The 18,039-nt window shown below is 38.7% G+C and overlaps 1 protein-coding gene across 4 annotated transcripts in view; it reads left to right on the top strand.

The window, feature by feature from the left end:
- The window catches only part of CAPN7 (calpain 7), a 28,914-nt gene that overhangs the window by 6,164 nt on the left and 4,711 nt on the right, over positions 1 to 18,039 (top strand). For 3 of the 4 annotated variants that reach the window (XM_048951868.1, XM_048951869.1, XM_048951870.1), the window contains 16 exons: positions 592 to 659; positions 1,723 to 1,923; positions 2,685 to 2,771; positions 3,621 to 3,747; positions 4,219 to 4,304; positions 5,227 to 5,320; positions 6,509 to 6,655; positions 8,188 to 8,294; positions 9,869 to 9,989; positions 10,215 to 10,359; positions 11,436 to 11,535; positions 12,850 to 12,985; positions 13,374 to 13,449; positions 15,101 to 15,246; positions 15,704 to 15,766; positions 17,763 to 17,893. In XM_048951868.1, the coding sequence (XP_048807825.1) occupies positions 592 to 659; positions 1,723 to 1,923; positions 2,685 to 2,771; positions 3,621 to 3,747; positions 4,219 to 4,304; positions 5,227 to 5,320; positions 6,509 to 6,655; positions 8,188 to 8,294; positions 9,869 to 9,989; positions 10,215 to 10,359; positions 11,436 to 11,535; positions 12,850 to 12,985; positions 13,374 to 13,449; positions 15,101 to 15,246; positions 15,704 to 15,766; positions 17,763 to 17,893 (1,835 nt within the window). The remainder of the gene's footprint in view (positions 1 to 591; positions 660 to 1,722; positions 1,924 to 2,684; positions 2,772 to 3,620; positions 3,748 to 4,218; positions 4,305 to 5,226; positions 5,321 to 6,508; positions 6,656 to 8,187; positions 8,295 to 9,868; positions 9,990 to 10,214; positions 10,360 to 11,435; positions 11,536 to 12,849; positions 12,986 to 13,373; positions 13,450 to 15,100; positions 15,247 to 15,703; positions 15,767 to 17,762; positions 17,894 to 18,039) is intronic. The other variant, XM_048951871.1, reaches the window with a different exon arrangement.

Below are 18,039 nucleotides of genomic sequence, written 5' to 3'. Positions count from 1 at the left end.
GTTCACCTGTAAGGAAGGAAATATAAACTAGTTATATGAGTGAGCTGTCACAACGTACTTTCCAACTGGAAATAGAAGTTAGCAGTCCTGATAATGGTTTTGGTGCTTTTTTATGCTTCACATGGGGAAAAACAAGAGTTTTAACTTGCATGCAGGCTTCATCAATGAAAGTGAACATTCAAATGTATCTTTTCCTAAGTTACCATGATTATTTTTGACGTTTTGTGGAAAAAATAATTGGCATGCATTTTATTTCAATAGTGTACATAACATTTGTTGGTTTTTTCTGTCCACAATTTTAATGGTTTTCTAAGTGTTTTTTTGTGTGCATGCATTTCAGTATTTCCCATGCTGAAAAATGCTGAATAATACTTTCATTCTATGAATGTTTACTAAAATATCAAAATAATATTCACTTAGTATCCTTTTTATATGGAGATTTAAAAACAAAATCCACCGCATACATATCTGCTCATTTCAAGGGAGGATTGGGGGGAAAAAAAATAGGTGGGAACTGTAATTAAACAGCTTAACATCTGGACTTTCTTTGGGTGTGTAGCTTTTGTGTTGTTTATGTGTTTTGAATTGAAGGCTACAGAAACTTCAGAAGCAGGCCTGCAGGCAAAACTGAAACAACTGGCTCGGCAAGCATTAGATAGGTGAGTATTGCCACTGTTAGTACAGGTAATAGCTGCTGTATTTGTGTATTTGTTAGTACCATGCACTGTTTCAGTATTCAGAGAGATAAATCAGAGTGCTCTACTCCTGTTCTGGCTTTTATAAAAACACTGAATTGAGTTGAGTGCTAAGCCTGGGTGTCAGCATCTCTTCACTATGAAGACAGCTTAAAAACTGGGAAGTACTTGGATTGAGGCAGCAATTTAATCATGTGGGTAAATCCAGTGGATCAGAATCTGTATCTAAAACAAGTTGCATGAGTGCAAGTCCAATGTAAGTCCTTTTTGAGTCAGCAAATAATGAGAGAATAATGAACTGTGTTGGGCTGCTTTAGTATTAGCAGATTTCCAGTGCTTTTCAGTCTGCGTTAAGAAAATCCCACCCTGATTTGCACGTGTGACTATCTCACAGTTTAATGCAGCAACAACAAAAAAAAGATGGCTCCTGAATGTAGCCTTTAAGCAGCTGAAATGCTGGATTTTAAGAGCAGTTGGTTTTTTCCTGCTGTAATAATTGCTAGCCAAATCCTAAAGTCTAAGAGAAAGCAAGGTGGTAGGTGATGCTGAAACCAACATTGATGAGTTACCACTGAGATCCTGCCTCGTGGGGAAAGCAGTTAGGAAATTATGTCCTGTCAGTGAATCACTCTAAAAGGGATTTTCTCTCTCTGGGTTTGTGGTCTTTTTCTGAGGTTTCAGATAATGAATGCTTACGTAAATGCTGCTATTACTGTAGTCTTAAAGGTGACAAAAACCTAATGAATTCTGCTGACAATATCTTTGAATTGAATTGCAAGTGCTATATTTTAATTGATTGTAGAACAGGAAAATAAAGAAATAGTGGCGTCAGTACTGAATGATTTCTGATGCTTATCTTCTATTGATATCGTTTATGAATTTTTTCATAGGAAAAATGATATTGCTCAGCTTTAGCATCGTTCATCCCATCTAACAAATGTGAAAGCATGAACAAGGCAATAAATGACTGAACCATAGCCATATTTTCATTATGATTGTACACAGAATGCATTTTTCTTTCCTTTAGAGCAGAAGCACTGAAAGTATCGATGTCAAAGTCATCTCAGAAGGAGAAGTCAACTGCTGCTAAACCAAACCAGCCCGTCAGAACATTCTTTCCACTGGGTCCTGATTTTTCTTTGAATGATAAACCACAGACAATCAGAGCAGTACAAGCTAGTGAGTCTCAAGGTCAGAGGTACACTGCAGAGGAGATTGAAGTACTCAGGTGAGCAGAGGCCAAGTTTTTACAAAGTTTTATCATTTATCATTTGTGCACACATCCTTTGTGCATCTTGGACAGCAAATTGTTATACACCTAAGCTTGAGGTATATCAGCAGAGGCTTGGAAAACCACCACTTACAAACACATTTGTTGCCATTACCCACACTGTTATTCTCTCCAGTAATGTAATCAGTGGTTTTTATCCACAGAGCATGTTTAGAAGACAACTGGTAGTTGGCTGCCAGGAGTATTTTTCACAGCCATATTTTTGTATGTTTGTACCTGATGGAGTTCATGAAAGATCTCACTCACAGGTGCCCAGGTATAGGAATGGTTTTACGTATGATACAACTTCTGTTTCACAGGAAACCGAGGAAGCACGGTATGCTTCAGGATTATGCCTTCTGTTATATTCAGTTCCTTTTGTATTTTAACAAATCCATAAAACCTTCAGGTAAGGTTGTAATTTTGAAAACTATGAGGTATATGCAAAAAAAAAAAGGCATTGTCTGATAAGGACTACAACCTTCTTCCTTCTCACTCCGCAGTAAATAGGATTGTGACAGAGGTGATGTTCAATGCTGTCCAGGATTTGATCTTCTTCCGCTTAATCTGTTTATTTACTATAGGCACTCAAACGGACTAAAGGTATGGTCCTGAAGATAGAAATGTGAGTGAGTTTGAAAAGCTGGAGACTTTTCAGACTCAACCTTTGAAGGATGATAGATAAGTTTGTAACTGTGTCTTTCTCTTGCAACTTGCAGAAAGACTTCAAAAATTAATGGCATTGAATATGTCCCTTTCATGAGTGTTGATCTGAGAGAACGTTTTGCCTTCCCTATGCCATTTTCGTAAGTGCTGTTCAATTACTGATGTTTCTTTGCTGTTATTTTGAATTCTTTCCAATCATCAGTATTGTTGTGTTTTCTCTTGAAATTGTTTAAGCAGATTTTTAAGCATAATTTTGGCTGAGGTACTTAGATACTGCAACCTCATTTCTCCAGTCTGGTCTTGGAACTGTTTAACGTAAGCTGATCCTGCTCTGCAGTGCCTTTGCAGTTGTCCCTGCAAGCCTTGAAGAATTCCAATTGGGTTTTTTGAAGTATTGGGCTATGCTGGCAACTTGGCAACAGTCAGGAAATGGAGTCTACTGTTTTTAGTACTCTCTGTCTCAGTTGTCCCACCTGCAAAATGAAGGTGGTAGCTGTCTCCTTGCAAAGGGCTATTCAGAAAAAGAGTGACAAAAAACTGTTAGATGTTTATGTGTGAGCAGTGATACAGGCTCACCTTACATATAGCCATAACAGGCAAGTCATCTGCTTGGTGTTTTTTCTTCAGTTTTCTGCCAAAGGCACGACAATCAGATATACCTCAATATTTTCTAAACTGAAGAAGCCTTTTATTAGATCATCATGTTGAATTAAAGGCAAGAATTTGGGTTTCTGCTAGGGCAGTTGGCATCTGGAATTCCTTTCTTCTGTTCAGTCCTATGAAGGAGACTCTTGGGTTTTATTTCACGTTTTTAATATTTTCTGTTTTTCCCCACCAAATTGTCAACTTTGTTCTCTGAATTTCTTTTCCAGCTGTGTAATTGTTCTATGCACATTTTGCACCATCTGTCAGATGTATGCATGACTTGGGTTGTCGTTAAAAGCTTTTCTATCTAACCTGTTATTTCTGCCTTTCTCTCCTAAATCTAGTGATAAATGTGGGAAGTTGCCATTATCCCCCAAACAGAAAGCAATGTTTGCCAGGTGGGTGCGGCCAGATGACATAACAAATAACCCTACCATGATTTACACCGTATCAAGTTTCAGCATAAAGCAGGTAAGTTGGTCCCAAAGAGGAATGTTAGCTGCTACGAGACTTCCCAAAAAAGATTACTTTTTCAAAAAGAAACCCCTAAATGTGAGAGAGCTTCTCATGGCTCTCTTGATGTTAATTTAATGACAGCACCACCTCAAATTCCATGTGTTTTTTTAGCCACGAGAATGAACAAGTGCATTAACAGTGGAAACACTGTGTGTTTTGGGAAGAAAGAGGTTAAGTGTGAGTGAATGACAAGATAGCTGCATTTACCTCTCATTGCCTTCAATAAATCTTTTAACTTACAGAGCAAGCAATGTTTCCTGCTTTCTTTTTTTTTTTTTTATTAGTAACTTGGCTTCTTTCCATTTAAATCCTTTCACTATGGAGGGGAATCACTAACTGACAATTTTCCCTTCTTTCCCGCTCAAGCCCTTTTTCTTTAGTATCTAAATGTTAGTAAATATCCTCGTTGTCATCTTTTCTTTACAGACAATAGTGTCAGATTGTTCCTTTGTGGCATCCCTTGCTATCAGTGCTGCGTATGAAAGAAGATACAACAAAAAGTTGATTACAAGGTAAATAGCTGCTATTTTCTAAGATCATCAGGTTTAACACAGCTAAGCAGTATGTTCTGTTTAAATTGCTGTCTGTTGAGCTTATTCATGAGTAATATGTAAAAAATATTTAGATTAGTATGCTCTACTTTCATCAGTTTTAATTGAGGCTCTCTATCGTACATTTGGGTACAGTAAAAGCTAGTGTTTGTTTCACCTTTATCTCCCTTGGAATCTTGTGGCTTTACCTCTTCTGAAAGTGAAACTACTTTAAATGTGCTTTGAGAAGAGCAAATAGTCTGGAAGGCTTTGTTTTTAATAGCAGTTTTACTTAGAATGCCTTGTAGGTTTGTTTCTTTGTTATGTCAACTGCTGTACAACAAATAGTTGCTATTAAATCTTGCTGCAGAATGGTAACAACACTGTCTCAATCCAACTTAACAAGCATTCAGTGATAAATTTAGCATGCATTTGGCAGGCTGTCTGCCAGGAGCCCATTGCCAGACAAGTGTGTGAATGTTATTTCTAGAACTTTGTTTTAATCTAAACTTGCTAGAAGGGAACGTGTAACCTTTGTGAGCAGAGAGTTCTGTATCACTGTAGTCTTGAAACCTTTGACTGTCATTCAGGCTAATACTGTATTTTATTGATATTGATACATTTAAAAGTAAGACATCTGCTTGTGTTTCAGTTAGAGAAATGACTTTTTAACTCATGGGTTTTCTTACTCCGATTAGGAGAGAACTGCATCAGGAATAAGGTCTGAAATATAAAATCTATTTAAACATCATTGCCACTTTTATTAAATTTGAGTGGCTTTGTCATGTAAAATTCCATATTTATCTCTTAGTATAGATTCTAGAAATCCCACTTTTTATGTTATCACTCTGTTGACAGCAGAGTCATTTATGTCACAATTTATGTGTTTTTTTTTTTTTAACAGTATCATTTACCCTCAGAATAAGAAAGGAGAACCAGAGTATAATCCATGTGGCAAATACATGGTGAAACTTCATATCAATGGTGTACCTAGAAAGGTAAATTTTTGGGGGGGAACTTAATACTCTTACTGTTAAATCGTGTATTTTAAAAGCTGACAACCAAAGATTTTTTGTGAAGAGAGGAGATGCCTGAAGATAAATGGTAGAGCTTTATAAACTCACAAACATCGTTTTCTTTGTGCAGTAAATAGTGGTATAAAATAAAATACTGTAGCAGTCTGTATTGCAGTTCATTTTGAATGATCACTGTTTGTGGGAGTTCAAAAATCCAGTGGTTGTGTTCATGGCTGAGGGGTTTGGGACAAGTCCTCAAATATTATCAGATGCTAAGATACAACCTCTAGCTTAGGAGGCCTGTTAGTAGCAAAATCCTGGAATCTAAATGACTGTTAGAGGGAAGGATCACCTCAGTGTTTCCCCCTGCTCTCCATGCTCTCCAGTATATCTCCCCATGGCTGCTTTTTGGTAGGATGAGTGGCTGTGCTCTACAAGAAGGATTATCCATTCTTGCACAAATAGGATTTGACATGAAAATGTGCTTTTTCTCAGTAGTGTATTGGTAATAGACTGATGGCAGTGTGAAATATCTGTGCTGGGAAATTGTTTCAGACCACGATGAGTACTGCAGTAATAATCTATCCTAATGGGAAGGATAGTCCACATAATTTAAACAAGAAATGTAGATGTTTTTGCAACTGCTCCTTTAATACTTCTTCCTTTCTAGAGAAAAGAAACATAAATTAGGAACTGGGGACTATGGAAGTGATGTGACATGCATTTTGGTCCTTTATAGATCAATGACTGCAATTCCTCCACTGCACACTGAGCACAATCTATGTTCTTTCTCCTAGTTAGGAGAGGGATGTTGTTAGGCCTTTCTCTACTTTTCCTAATATTGACAGTCACACTGAGCTTTCCAGCTGGTGTTAAATACTTGATGAGCAAGTTGTGTCTTAACCTCCACTTCCTAAAGTGCAAACCAAGGCAGATGCTCACAGGTCACCCAGTGATGGTGTGTGAGACAGCTAGCAACAGAACAAGTTGTTCACTATAGGGCAAGCCTCTGATTGGTACAGGTGTCCTCATCTGAAAAAGTGGTCAGATCTGTGCCTTGGAAGCCTAAGTATGTGCCTGTGTATTCCTAAGAGTTAAGTTTTGTCATTTTTTTTTAAATACTTGCAGGGTACTTCATTAGCTGTAAGATAACTTATTTATTTTGCACAGGTGATCATAGATGACCAGTTACCTGTTGATCATAATGGGGAACTTCTCTGCTCTTATTCTAACAATAAGAATGAACTGTGGGTATCTCTAATAGAAAAAGCTTACATGAAGGTCATGGGAGGATATGATTTTCCTGGATCAAATTCTGTAAGTACTAGATAATTTCTAATAAGAAAAAGAATAGATAATCTCTGTCAAGTTTCCTCATTTCTTGTAGTGAAATCAGAATGGAATGCTTGGGAAGTAAGCATTGGATTTCTTCTGTTTTGTTCTAATTTTTCTTCCTATTACAGACGTGCTTAACTGTGCTCAAGTATGTCAGACTTGAAGGGCAGAGTTAAACTTGTTGTACTAACTGTAGGACTGAGACTTAGGGTTAGAAAGTTATGCTTTATATTGACACTAGATGAAAGTTTGGAGCAAACTCATACATTTTTTTGCTTCTACCTGTACCAGTAATGCAGATTTTTTGTTTCTAACTGTCATTCTATAGACAGCATGATTCTCCCTTGTTCAGTTGAGCAGCCAGCTAAGAAAGAAGCAGGCTGAAATACTCCATGTTTATGGAGGGAACAAGTACTTTGATATAAGAAAGCTTATCGGATTGTTCCACTCATTTATATGAATATGTATCAGGTGCCTATAGTGTGGTTACTTAATAGGCTGTCATAATGCTGCAGCCACGTTGTTGATGGGGAAACTATTCTTTCAGAGAGTCTGGACTATTCCAGCCCAAATAATCTTTATTCATTACCTAGAAAGGATTTCTGATTTTTCATTCAGACTTACTAAATTTAAGTGTATCTTTATTCCGTTCTAGTCGATGTCTTGATAATTGTATTCTTTGTGGATGTGATAGGCAGTTATCACCTTCAGAAATGTGATTATTGAGGCAAATGTGGCCTTGCACAAGGGCAGAATGTGGCATACATTTTTAGGTATGTTTATGTCAGTGGAGGGTGCTTTGTTCTGTGGAACAGTGCTGAAGAAACAGAATAGAACCACAACATAGAACCATGACACTGTTCTACTTGCATTGTCCTCCTCTAACTTGCTGTCTGGAAAAACAGCTTGACATTTGACATCTAATCTCCACCCCCTGTTCTCCACTACATCACAGCTTCGTTGTCTAATCAGTCTATTGTCTGCTGTATTTGCAGTTTGCAAAGTTCCCACCCACCAGTGCTGTTCATGGACTCTTCAAGCCTTTACAGTCTTTGCTTTTCCTTTGAGGAGCTCAAAGCAGGAGGAGAGGAAGCAATGTTTCAAGGAGATAAAATAAGGAGATTAAAGCCTTTTTTTACTGAAAAGCATGACAGTGTCAGCCTTACAAAAAATATATGTATATATTAAAAACCTCTGAAACCCTGAGCCTTAGAAGTAAAACATAAATAATTTAAAATGCATATATAATAGCAAGATTGCAAGTAGTTCTTCTGAGGCTGTAATTTAAAATTCTGTGAATCAAAGAAATAAATAGAACGCATCATAAAACTGATGGAACTCTTCTAATGCTTTCATAACTCAAGTTTCAGTTCTTCATCAGCTCAGTTTTATCAGATTTCATACTGTCTTACTCTTGAGTCTTCATATGTAGAGCTATTGTAATAAGTGTCTTTGGTTTCTTTCAAGGTGCTTTGATGGTTACCTGTTGTTTTCTCTGAACGCTTGTATTTCAGAACATCGATCTCCATGCGCTGACTGGTTGGATACCTGAAAGAATTGCTATGCACTCTGACAATCAGGCTTTTGATAGAGACAGCACTTTCAGAATGCTCTATCAGAGGTAGAAGTTTGTTCTTTCTTAACTAATTAAAATGCTTGCTCTGCAGTAGTTGGATTACCAACTTACAGTCATCACAGATCCCTCAGCAGAATCTTGGTACTACAAGTTGTGGTTTGTATAACTTCCACATGCTTTCTGGAAGAAGAAAAAGTGATGTATTGGTGACTTTAATAGAAGAGTAAGATACTATGGAATATTTTTCCTTCCTATTTGATAGGGAAGAAAAAAGAAAAAAACAGCCAATTTCTTGATGAAGAAAATAAACTGTAGAGTCAGAGAACAGCAGATGAGAACCATTGTACAACTGAAGTCTTTAAAAAGCAGAAGGAAATATAGGAGGAGTATCCCCCGGAACTTGACTTGCTCTCCCTAGCAAGCAGATCAGTATGGTATTCTTAATCATATCACAAAATCTTGATTATTATGCTCCAGTTGTAAATCTGGAGGAGTGGCAGAAAACCTGTGTTGAAACTGTGATCCTCATCTTCACACCTGTTGTAACACAATTCTACTTAGGGTGAAAGATTCAGTGTAAAGTAAATGTCAGCTAGCAAGTACTTAAATTTATTTCTCAACTGTTCTGTGCAACCAGTTCCTCTTGTATCTCAAGGCAGTAGATGGAGGATATTCTGTTGACTGAAAGAGCCCCATTCATGATGGGAGAGTGGAATTATTTCCATAGTGCTTTTTCAGTAGTTTAGGAACTCGCACTTGATGGTCAGCTTTTCAGATAGATGTTCTGACATTGCAGTTTGTAGGTGTGGCTGCAATTAGTGAGATCTAGTCATCATAGCTTCACTGTTGTTGTTAATCTGTGCTACACTGACAATCTGTAGTCCACTGACCCTGTGAACTGTGCAGGGTTATACAGTACCTTGAGAGCATACTTGCATTGTACCATGTGTACCATGTGTACCATGTGTACCATGTGTACCATGTGTACCATGTGTACCATGTATACCATATGTACCATGTATACCATATGTACCATGTGTACCATAGCAGATCTTCCTAACAGTGATCACTGTGAACAACTGCAATTCAGAATAATTGCAGAACTCAGCTGCTGTTTGACAGTTCAAACCCTGTAGGAATGACACTGAGTGACACAAAGCTGGAATGTGGGCACGTGCAGGAATCTATGATTTATTGATTGATTGATTTACTTTCCAAGTTTGTGAAGCCCCATCAAAACCCTGGGGTCAATAGAGTTAACTCACTGTATGCAGTGATTTGAGTAAGTGTTGATGAAGCCATTTCTGTGTTCAGGTGAAGATCTGTATTTTTAATAGATGACACAGATTGAATTTTAGAATGACAAATGCTTATTTTTATGTTACAATGACAATAGCTATTTATTTCACATGCAGCCTGCACTTAAATATTGGAAGAAAATAGCGCTGTTTTCTGAAGCATCTTCAAGTGTGATTTCTGCTTACAATAAACAACCTGTATTCCTATGAAGTAGGATCCTACTAACAGTGTGCAAACATGCCATTACAGTATCTGTCAAATGTTAGTTTGCAGCTGTTAAAAATAGCTTAATTAAAACGTTCTCTCTTTTTTTTTAATAGGTTTCATAAAGGAGATGTCCTGATCACAACAGCAACAGGTGTGATGTCTGAAGAGGAAGGAGAAAAATGGGGTTTAGTTCCAACCCATGCCTATGCAGTCTTGGATATAAGAGAACATAAGGTACCAAGTAAAACTGAATGATTTTTTCAGATACCAGCTTGAAACCTTTGTCCAAGATGGATTGCTACTGATTTTTAGTTCATTTTGTCTTAAGCTTTCCAGGATTTCCCAATAAAGCTCAATGATGCTATTTCCTTAAGATGCTGGTCCCTATTCCACGTTCAGATAAATGAAAACATAACCTTGATAAGGTGAATCCAGCAGTTTTACTTTGTATTTCCTCAGGGACTTAGATTCCTCCAGCTGAAAAATCCATGGAGCCACTTACGTTGGAAGGGACGATACAGTGAAAATGACACAAGAAGTTGGACCCCAGATCTACAAAAATACTTGAACTTTGATCCAAGAACAGCACAGAAAATAGACAATGGTAATAAGGCATAAAAAATCACTGTATGTTCAAATAATGCAGACCTTGGTGGTTTATCCCTGCAGAAAGGTGGAAAGAAACACTTAAGCACAAGAAACAGGTGGAGTAACTGAGGAAACCCTTTTGTTTAATGCCACTTCATTTTGACAGCAGTATGCATCCAAGTCCATTGGAGTTTAGCATTTCATTATGAACTTCATGCAGTGTGTAAGAATAGCAGTCCTGGCTTTTGGTAGTTAGGAGAGATTAGCTCATTACAGATCCATTCAGTAAGGAAATGGTGCATCTGTAGAATCTAATAGTTAAAATTTATATGAAGTTACATTAACAATTTTAAGGAAGTTATTTTTCTGACTGGATTTTCCTGCTGATTTTCTAAAAGTCTGAAGTCTAAATATGTAGCTGTTCTGACTGTATATCTTTCTAGTGCTGCAAGACCTGTGAGTGCCAGTATCAGAGACCTATTTGAGAGTTCATTTCATCAGGAATCTGTCAGTATGGAGGTGGTGGTGCTGGTTGGAGTTGCAATTAAATGAGCTGTAGAGCGTTAAAATTACACAAGAATTGTAAAGATGAAGCAGATGCGGGGTGCTAAAGCAAGTCCCATAAAGAAGTACCTTAGAAATACAATTCAGGGTATTCACATTAATTGAGTTGTTCACTGTGTTGCTAAACTGATTTGTTGAACTGGGATAACCTGTTGTTTTTTTTTTCCAGAAACTTAGGAAAGAATAAGGCAGCTCAGTATCAATTAGTGATGTCTTTATTGGATAGCACAGAGGTTCTCTCATGCCCTCTGATTAATGCTTGAGAATGAAAATGTCTTGTCAGCTTCAGAAAGAACCCAGTGTTAAAGATAAGCAGAGATTCTAACTAACTTGTCTATCTTGGTTTAACCTGTTTGCTTTGTGAGTTAAGTTTAACTTTAGGAATGCAGGCAGTGCAGATGTTACTACTCTGTTTCATAGAAATGTGGGGTTTATATCAGCTGTACTTTTTGCCTGAAAAGAGACTTCTGAAAAATGACTAAATTCAACATTTCTGGTAAGCAAACAAAAACAGCAATTTCTTTTTAGGGATTTTCTGGATTGCCTGGGAGGACTTGTGCCAGTACTACGATGTTATTTATTTGAGTTGGAACCCTGGTCTTTTTAAAGAATCTACATGTATTCACAGGTTGGTCCAAGAGAAAAACTTCCGTGTCAATATAATGCTGAATATAATGCTGAATGTCTTGATGAGGTGTTTCCTTTCTTCCATTTTTTTTTCTCACTGCTGCAGAGGTTGGGCTCAAGATCATGGTTAGAGTCCAGCTTTACTACTATAAATTCTGAGCTCAGGCTTTTGTTTTGAGGTTTTCCATAACACTGTTGAAACTCCTGTGATCTTTGTGACGATACTGTAGACCTAAGGTTGTATAAGTGGATGCTGACCTCAGTACCACATCTCTATATTAGAACAGAAATTAGATTTGTGCACAGTGTTAGTTTACTTAGTCACTAGGCAGTGCTTCAGTGACCTAACTTTTATTTGGAATTCATTTTACTGGGCAGTTCCAAGCCGTTTGTGCAGTGCGTGTTGTCTTTTATAAGTGTATATACGAGGTGTATTTGCTCATGTCGTAGGAGTCAAAGTCCATTTCTCACCAGTTGTAGTTTTGTGTTGCCTTCTTTAGCCATCAATTTACTTGAACATGATACTTGTTCTCCCTCTGGTATTCGTTTCATTCAGTCTTTTTCTATCCCAGTTAGAAGACAAGTGCCTCTGTTTCTGGAAGTGAGGGTTTATTTGTTTCTCTGCTGCAGTATACCACGCTTCACCCCTGCTTCCCCATGGCTTCTGTATGTGTTAGCTCTGCACGAGCTCCATCATCAATAGCACAACTTCTCAACTTCTCTGTAAAGGCTTCTTCCACCTTTGTGTTCAGACTAATTCCAAGAAGCGCTGTCTTGGAGCAAGATGAGATGAATATTCACACTTAATCGTCTTCTACTCTGTATTTCCTTGTATTATTAATGATTGTCATACCTCTGCATAGGGCAGTGCCTAGCACAGTGACATCTGCCATAAATAGTGGCACAACAACAGAGATAAACTGAAGCTTAGTTAATAATGCAGCCATTCACAAACACTGTTTGGTTCAAAGGGCTGAGAAGGGTCGATGACACAAATAGCTTTATCCATTTCTGTTCCCAGTGTGTCACACTCAGTGTTGTCATCAGCACTTTGTTTTTTCCCCTGTTTTCCTTGTCTAGACAGTTCCTGAGGCAGGTTTTGTAATAGGGTACCTCGAGGTACCAGGCACCTTTCCAAACATTAAGCAGATTGTTATTCAGAAATTTACCTGAATATAGAAATCTGTAGGGGAGGGGGAAAAAGAAAAAGCAAGCGTTCGGACATAAAAGCTCATAAGAAGCATCGTGCAGTTAGAGAAGTCTAAATCTCTTTGTTTTCAAAACTGATCTGATGCAATGTCTGCATTGCTCCTAGTACTTGGGATGCAAAGCAAGGCCCAGTGAAGGATGCTTACAGCCTGGCCAACAACCCGCAGTACAAGCTGGAGGTGCAGTGCCCACAGGGTGGAGCTGTGGTCTGGGTGCTGCTGAGCAGACACATCACGGATAAGGTGGGAGTTCTCTTGCTTTCCACATTCTGAGCTCTGTAGTACCTGCTGTGATATTACTGCTCACATTTACATGTTCCAGGTATGGCTATATGTATAAACTTTAAATTCTGCTGTATGGATACCTGCTTTCAAGATGGTTGAGATAGACTCAGACTCAGTGTAAAAATTGAGTGAGGTGATTACCAAAGGAATTCTGACTCCCAAGGGCCTGAATGTTTTTCAGTTAATTAGTGGTAGCTGGTTTAATTCAGACATTTTAAAAAGATGAACGCAAATACTGGACCATAGTGTGTGGTGATCAAAGGGATGGGAGGACGTGTGTTTGATTTACATTTAATGTTGGTTACGTTCCACAGAAGCTTGTAACTCCATTTGTGTTTTTTTATAGGATGACTTTGCACATAACAGGGAATTTATTACTATGGTCGTATACAAGACTGATGGCAAAAAAGTTTACTATCCAGGTTAGTATACCTCAGCTGTCAGAAAAGATGATGCTTAAGAATAAATGAACACTTGCAGAGAGTTCTCTGGGAAAGAGAGGCACAGTTTGTTTTCCTGCTGCAAAGTTCATTCTGTGAGGTCAGTCTTCTGATGTAGTCATTCAGCCCTTTGACCACCTTGACAGACTGATGGAAGGAATAAACCAAGCTGTATGCGCTTAAGATCTTAACCCTACTTGGGTTTTGGAGCTTTATTGCAGCTGCAAAAAGGCCGTGTATGTTTTATTCCAAGAAAGACAGTAGATCTGAGACACAGAAGTAAAGCTAATGCTCGTGTAACAGGTAATAGGAGCTTTTACAGTTCTTCTGAACAAAGAGTGGAACTTGGGTTGATTGGTTGGTTTGTTTTTCTACTGGAATAGCTGATAATGGTTGTGGGGTTCATCTCTGGTCTTGCTCAGTGTACTCTGCCAAGCAGTTTGCCTAGAATCCAAGCCAGCTTTCTGTAGAAAACGTCCACTGAGACCTTCCCAAAACATCAGGTTTTGCACGAGCTGATCTTGTTAAAGAATTTGCTTGTCCTTACTGCCCAAGACATGCTTGTGGTGCTGTTAGTTGTAACACTGCTTATTTTACATGTGTTAGACTGAAAACATTCAGGTCAGCAACCAATGCACTTCTGTACACTGGAGGGAAAACTATTCTGCTGTGCTTGAAAAAGACAGTTTTCCAGCAGGACCAGTAAGGAGAGCTGGATGACTTGTCTGTTTTTTCTTGATAACCAAACTCTTTCATAAACTTTTAAGCTCACGAGCTCAAACTCATTTGAAATCTTTTTCCATGGAAATAGATTTGTCAAGCTGCAGTATTATTTTTACCATCTGTTAAAATGAGATCAGAACTAAACAGGTTAATCCTTTGGCACAGAGACAGGGATTCCCCATTTCTAAGCTGCTTGTTGTTTTATTTTAATCCTTCTCCCATGTTGCTTTGTGGAAGAAAACAAAGGAACTGATCCTGGGTCTATTCAAGTAATTGGCTAGACTTGTCTCTGCTTGACTAAAATTGAAAGAATTCTGGAAATAACCAATTAGAGCCCAGATAACAAATTGCATTGTGTAATTGTGAAAGAAAAATGTTTGGGATGCTTATAATAAATACTGTTTGTGTTGTGTAGTGATCCTAGGAGAATGGAGATGTGGTTTTGTTTCTCAAAGGCGTGAACATATTGCAAAGTCTTGTCTACCAACTGCAGCTGCCCTGTCAACAGAGAAGGGAGCCTCTCTAGCAGACTCCTCATCGGTTTTTGTAGAGTGCTTAAAGATTCCTTATCTTTTTCTTTACATTTCAACATAATCACAGTAGAACTCCTTTGAACAGAGACGTTGGTGACAGCTGGACAAGTAGTTCTCTCAAGTCATTGAAGCTGTATTTTCAAGTGCAGAATTTGTCCTGTCATGTGTGATGTACATCTTCAGAAAATGACAGTTGCTCTTATGTGTCCTTGCTTTCTGTGAGCAAATCCTGAAGCTCCTTTCTTCTGAAAGCACTCAAGTCTGCTTGTAGTCTAAACACAGTACCAACAGTCTGACTTTCTGGGCAGAATTCATTGATTATAAATGGCTGAGGGGTTTCTTTGACTGGGAGAAGTGTTCATTCTTTTCTTTTTCAGCTGATCCTCTTCCATATATTGATGGCATTCGGATCAACAGTCCTCATTATCTGACCAAGATAAAGCTGACCTCTCCAGGGACCCATACATTTACGTTAGTGGTGTCTCAGTATGAGAAACAAAACACCATCCATTACACCATCAGGGTACGTACTGCTGGTTTCATAATAAATGTGAATAATTATGCTGTAAAGTGTCCTCTATTTGTAAATGTGATGAGTGAGTGCACTTCTGGGTCTATGTTGTTACTTGGAGGAGGGAGGCTACGAATGTTGGAGTGGAATCACTGGATGATGTGTTTGGTAATGTTCTCCATTGTAGCTGAGGCAATATAGGGTGCCAATACAATACAATGGTGGTGGGGAACTCCTCTTCTTTTGCCATCAGCCACGACCTCTCCTTTTCCTCTGAAATGCCTTCTGATAAGAGATAGGTAAGACAGAAAGAGGTCACTGGAGCCCAAGTACTAAAGCTGCATTTCCTTTGTGGTTGTTTCTAAATAGAGCAAGTATCTAAAACATCTTTGTAGGCAGTTCTGTTTTTTTTCTTTTAATGTCATGAGAAATGCCTGACGGGTGACCACCTCCTGCTTTTACCACACAGGTGTATTCCTTGTGCAAGTTTACCTTTTCCAAGATTCCTACACCTTACACCACTTCCAAACGGGTAAGGAATTTTTCTTTAGTTACTAAGTAATGATTCTGGGTTAGGTTTTCCATGTTTGAGATGTACAGGGCTCCTAAATACAATTTTCCACTAATGTCCAGAAATGCCAGCTTAGGCTGCGTTCTCAAAAACCAAACTTCTTAATTAAGAACATCAACTAGAGCTTAATGTAAGCATATCTGGTGCAAGACCAACCCTGTACTTAGGTTTCATATAACTTGCCAAACAATTAGCTGCTTTAAGCATTGTTCATAACAACAAAAAAGCCTTTGGTAGCTGGCTGACTCTTTATACTAGGGAGGATAGCAGCTTAAATTTTATCAGCAAGAGACTCCTATCCAGTATATAAGCTTTATCTTCATCAGAGCGTGTTAGAGCTGTACTGGTGCAGATACAAATCAATCCTTTGTAGAACAGACTGACCTTTGGAGTAATAACCCGTGTCCTAATATGTAATGAGTGTGCAGAGAGTTGTGCACTTTATCAAAAGAAAGTGAGCAATTTTCTTCCAAACTTCCTGGCACAACAGGGCATGAGCAGCAGAGGCAAAGCAAAGGCACCACTGCTGAGATGTGACCATCCTAAGTAAGTCCATTTGTCACAAGACCTTACAGGCCTTAAATTTTGCTATCTCAAAGGTCTGTAATCACTAGGATAAGCACTCACACTGTCAAATAGGAATGAGACAGCATACATACAGATGGTGTATTTCATATAGAAATGCTCCCTGAGAGTAGATCAGCAGTAGTGGCAAGAGCAAATACTTGGCTAGAATAAGTGAGGAGCCCAGGTGGTCTGGAGGCCGCATGCTGCTGTTATTATTGTCCTTGAATCTCACCAGCTCAGGAGCACAGTAGGTAGCTAGAGAGATTCCTGGGAGCAATGTGACCAATTGTCAGTTGCTTAAGAAACCACTGTCACTTGTAGCTCTAAAAAGCTGAGCTTTCTTTGGAAGAATGGTTTAAGATGAGAAAAATGCACCAAAGATGATGTGCCTGCATAAGACGTGTCATCTGTTTTATGCTGTGTTAGTTTCAAAAGAGAATTAAGTACATGGAAGCCTCCTGTTAACTATCTGGAGATAGCTGTCTGCCATTCAAATGAAAGGCATGTTTTATCTGGCTGTGACTGGCTCTGTCTAAATGATTAAATACAGAAGGCTAGTTGCCTGTTTAATGCTTATTTGGTAACTGTATTGCAGTCATTGCATTTAAAGACAAGCAGATAATGAATTCACAATTTACCAGTCAAAGAAAGCACCGTTGAGATGGCTTGTACCAAAGTTGGGTGGTCATCTGTTGTGCTAGCACAGTTGTGGTGGGATTCTACAACTGAGGTAGAAAATGCGTGGAAATTCACAGCAGCCTCAGGTTGTGTGGTGGGGGAAGAAATCCCCCTTGCCTTCCTGTTGTGTCACCTTCGAGGGTTTTGGACACTGAGTAGAGAAACTAAATCAGAGGAAAAATTGTTGATCTCTGATGGTTTGACAGAAAGGGGAGGGAAGTAACATACAGGGACCGCAGCTCAGCTATAACTGTGCGAATGCCTGGCATGTCTTAGAACTTTCATTTAATGACTAGCTGGAGGAACTTGCAAACAGATGGCCCGTTTCTTAAAATCTGAGCAACATTCTGTCCCTTGTATTTCTTTGTCCTTTTGGAGTCTGTCCTTATGGACATCTTTGTCTCAGTAGCGCTGCTTCTCAGAGTGCATGGTGGCCAATGGGCAGCGCTGGAGGGAGAGATTTTCAAAGCAAAGGCTACAAAACCTGGTCTTTAGAGCTGAATAATATTACCTTATAAGAGATCCAAGGCTTTGAGTCAGGTAGTTAAGCTTTCTGAATCTGATCAAATTCTGACTTTCACTTCCTCTTTAAAGATTCCAAGATTGCTGTAGTCAGGGACGAATGAAGTGAGAGGCACTTCAAGTCTTGCATCACTTATCTATACACAAATTCTCAGGATGTAAAACATTTTCTGTACTTTTGACTTTTTAGGTTAATGGACAGTGGAAAGGTCACAGTGCTGGAGGATGTGGAAACTTCAGAGACAGCTACAAAAATAACCCTATCTATCAATTCCAGCTGGACAAGAGTGGGCCGTTACTAATTGAGCTGCGTGGACCAAGGTTTGTCATACATGCTTCTCTACACAGTGAGAGTATCGTGCACTAAGGATAAGTTATCAGAGTCCTCCAAGGGGTGGATGAGAAGATCCTGGAAAAGCCAGAGATAATATATGGGAAGCAGTTATATTAAGCTTTTTATTAAGCAG

The sequence above is a fragment of the Lagopus muta genome, chromosome 7, assembly GCF_023343835.1.
Source record: "Lagopus muta isolate bLagMut1 chromosome 7, bLagMut1 primary, whole genome shotgun sequence".
Taxonomy (NCBI): domain Eukaryota; kingdom Metazoa; phylum Chordata; class Aves; order Galliformes; family Phasianidae; genus Lagopus; species Lagopus muta.
Note: the sequence above shows the minus strand (reverse complement) of the source record. Positions and strands in the feature narration are given on the sequence as shown.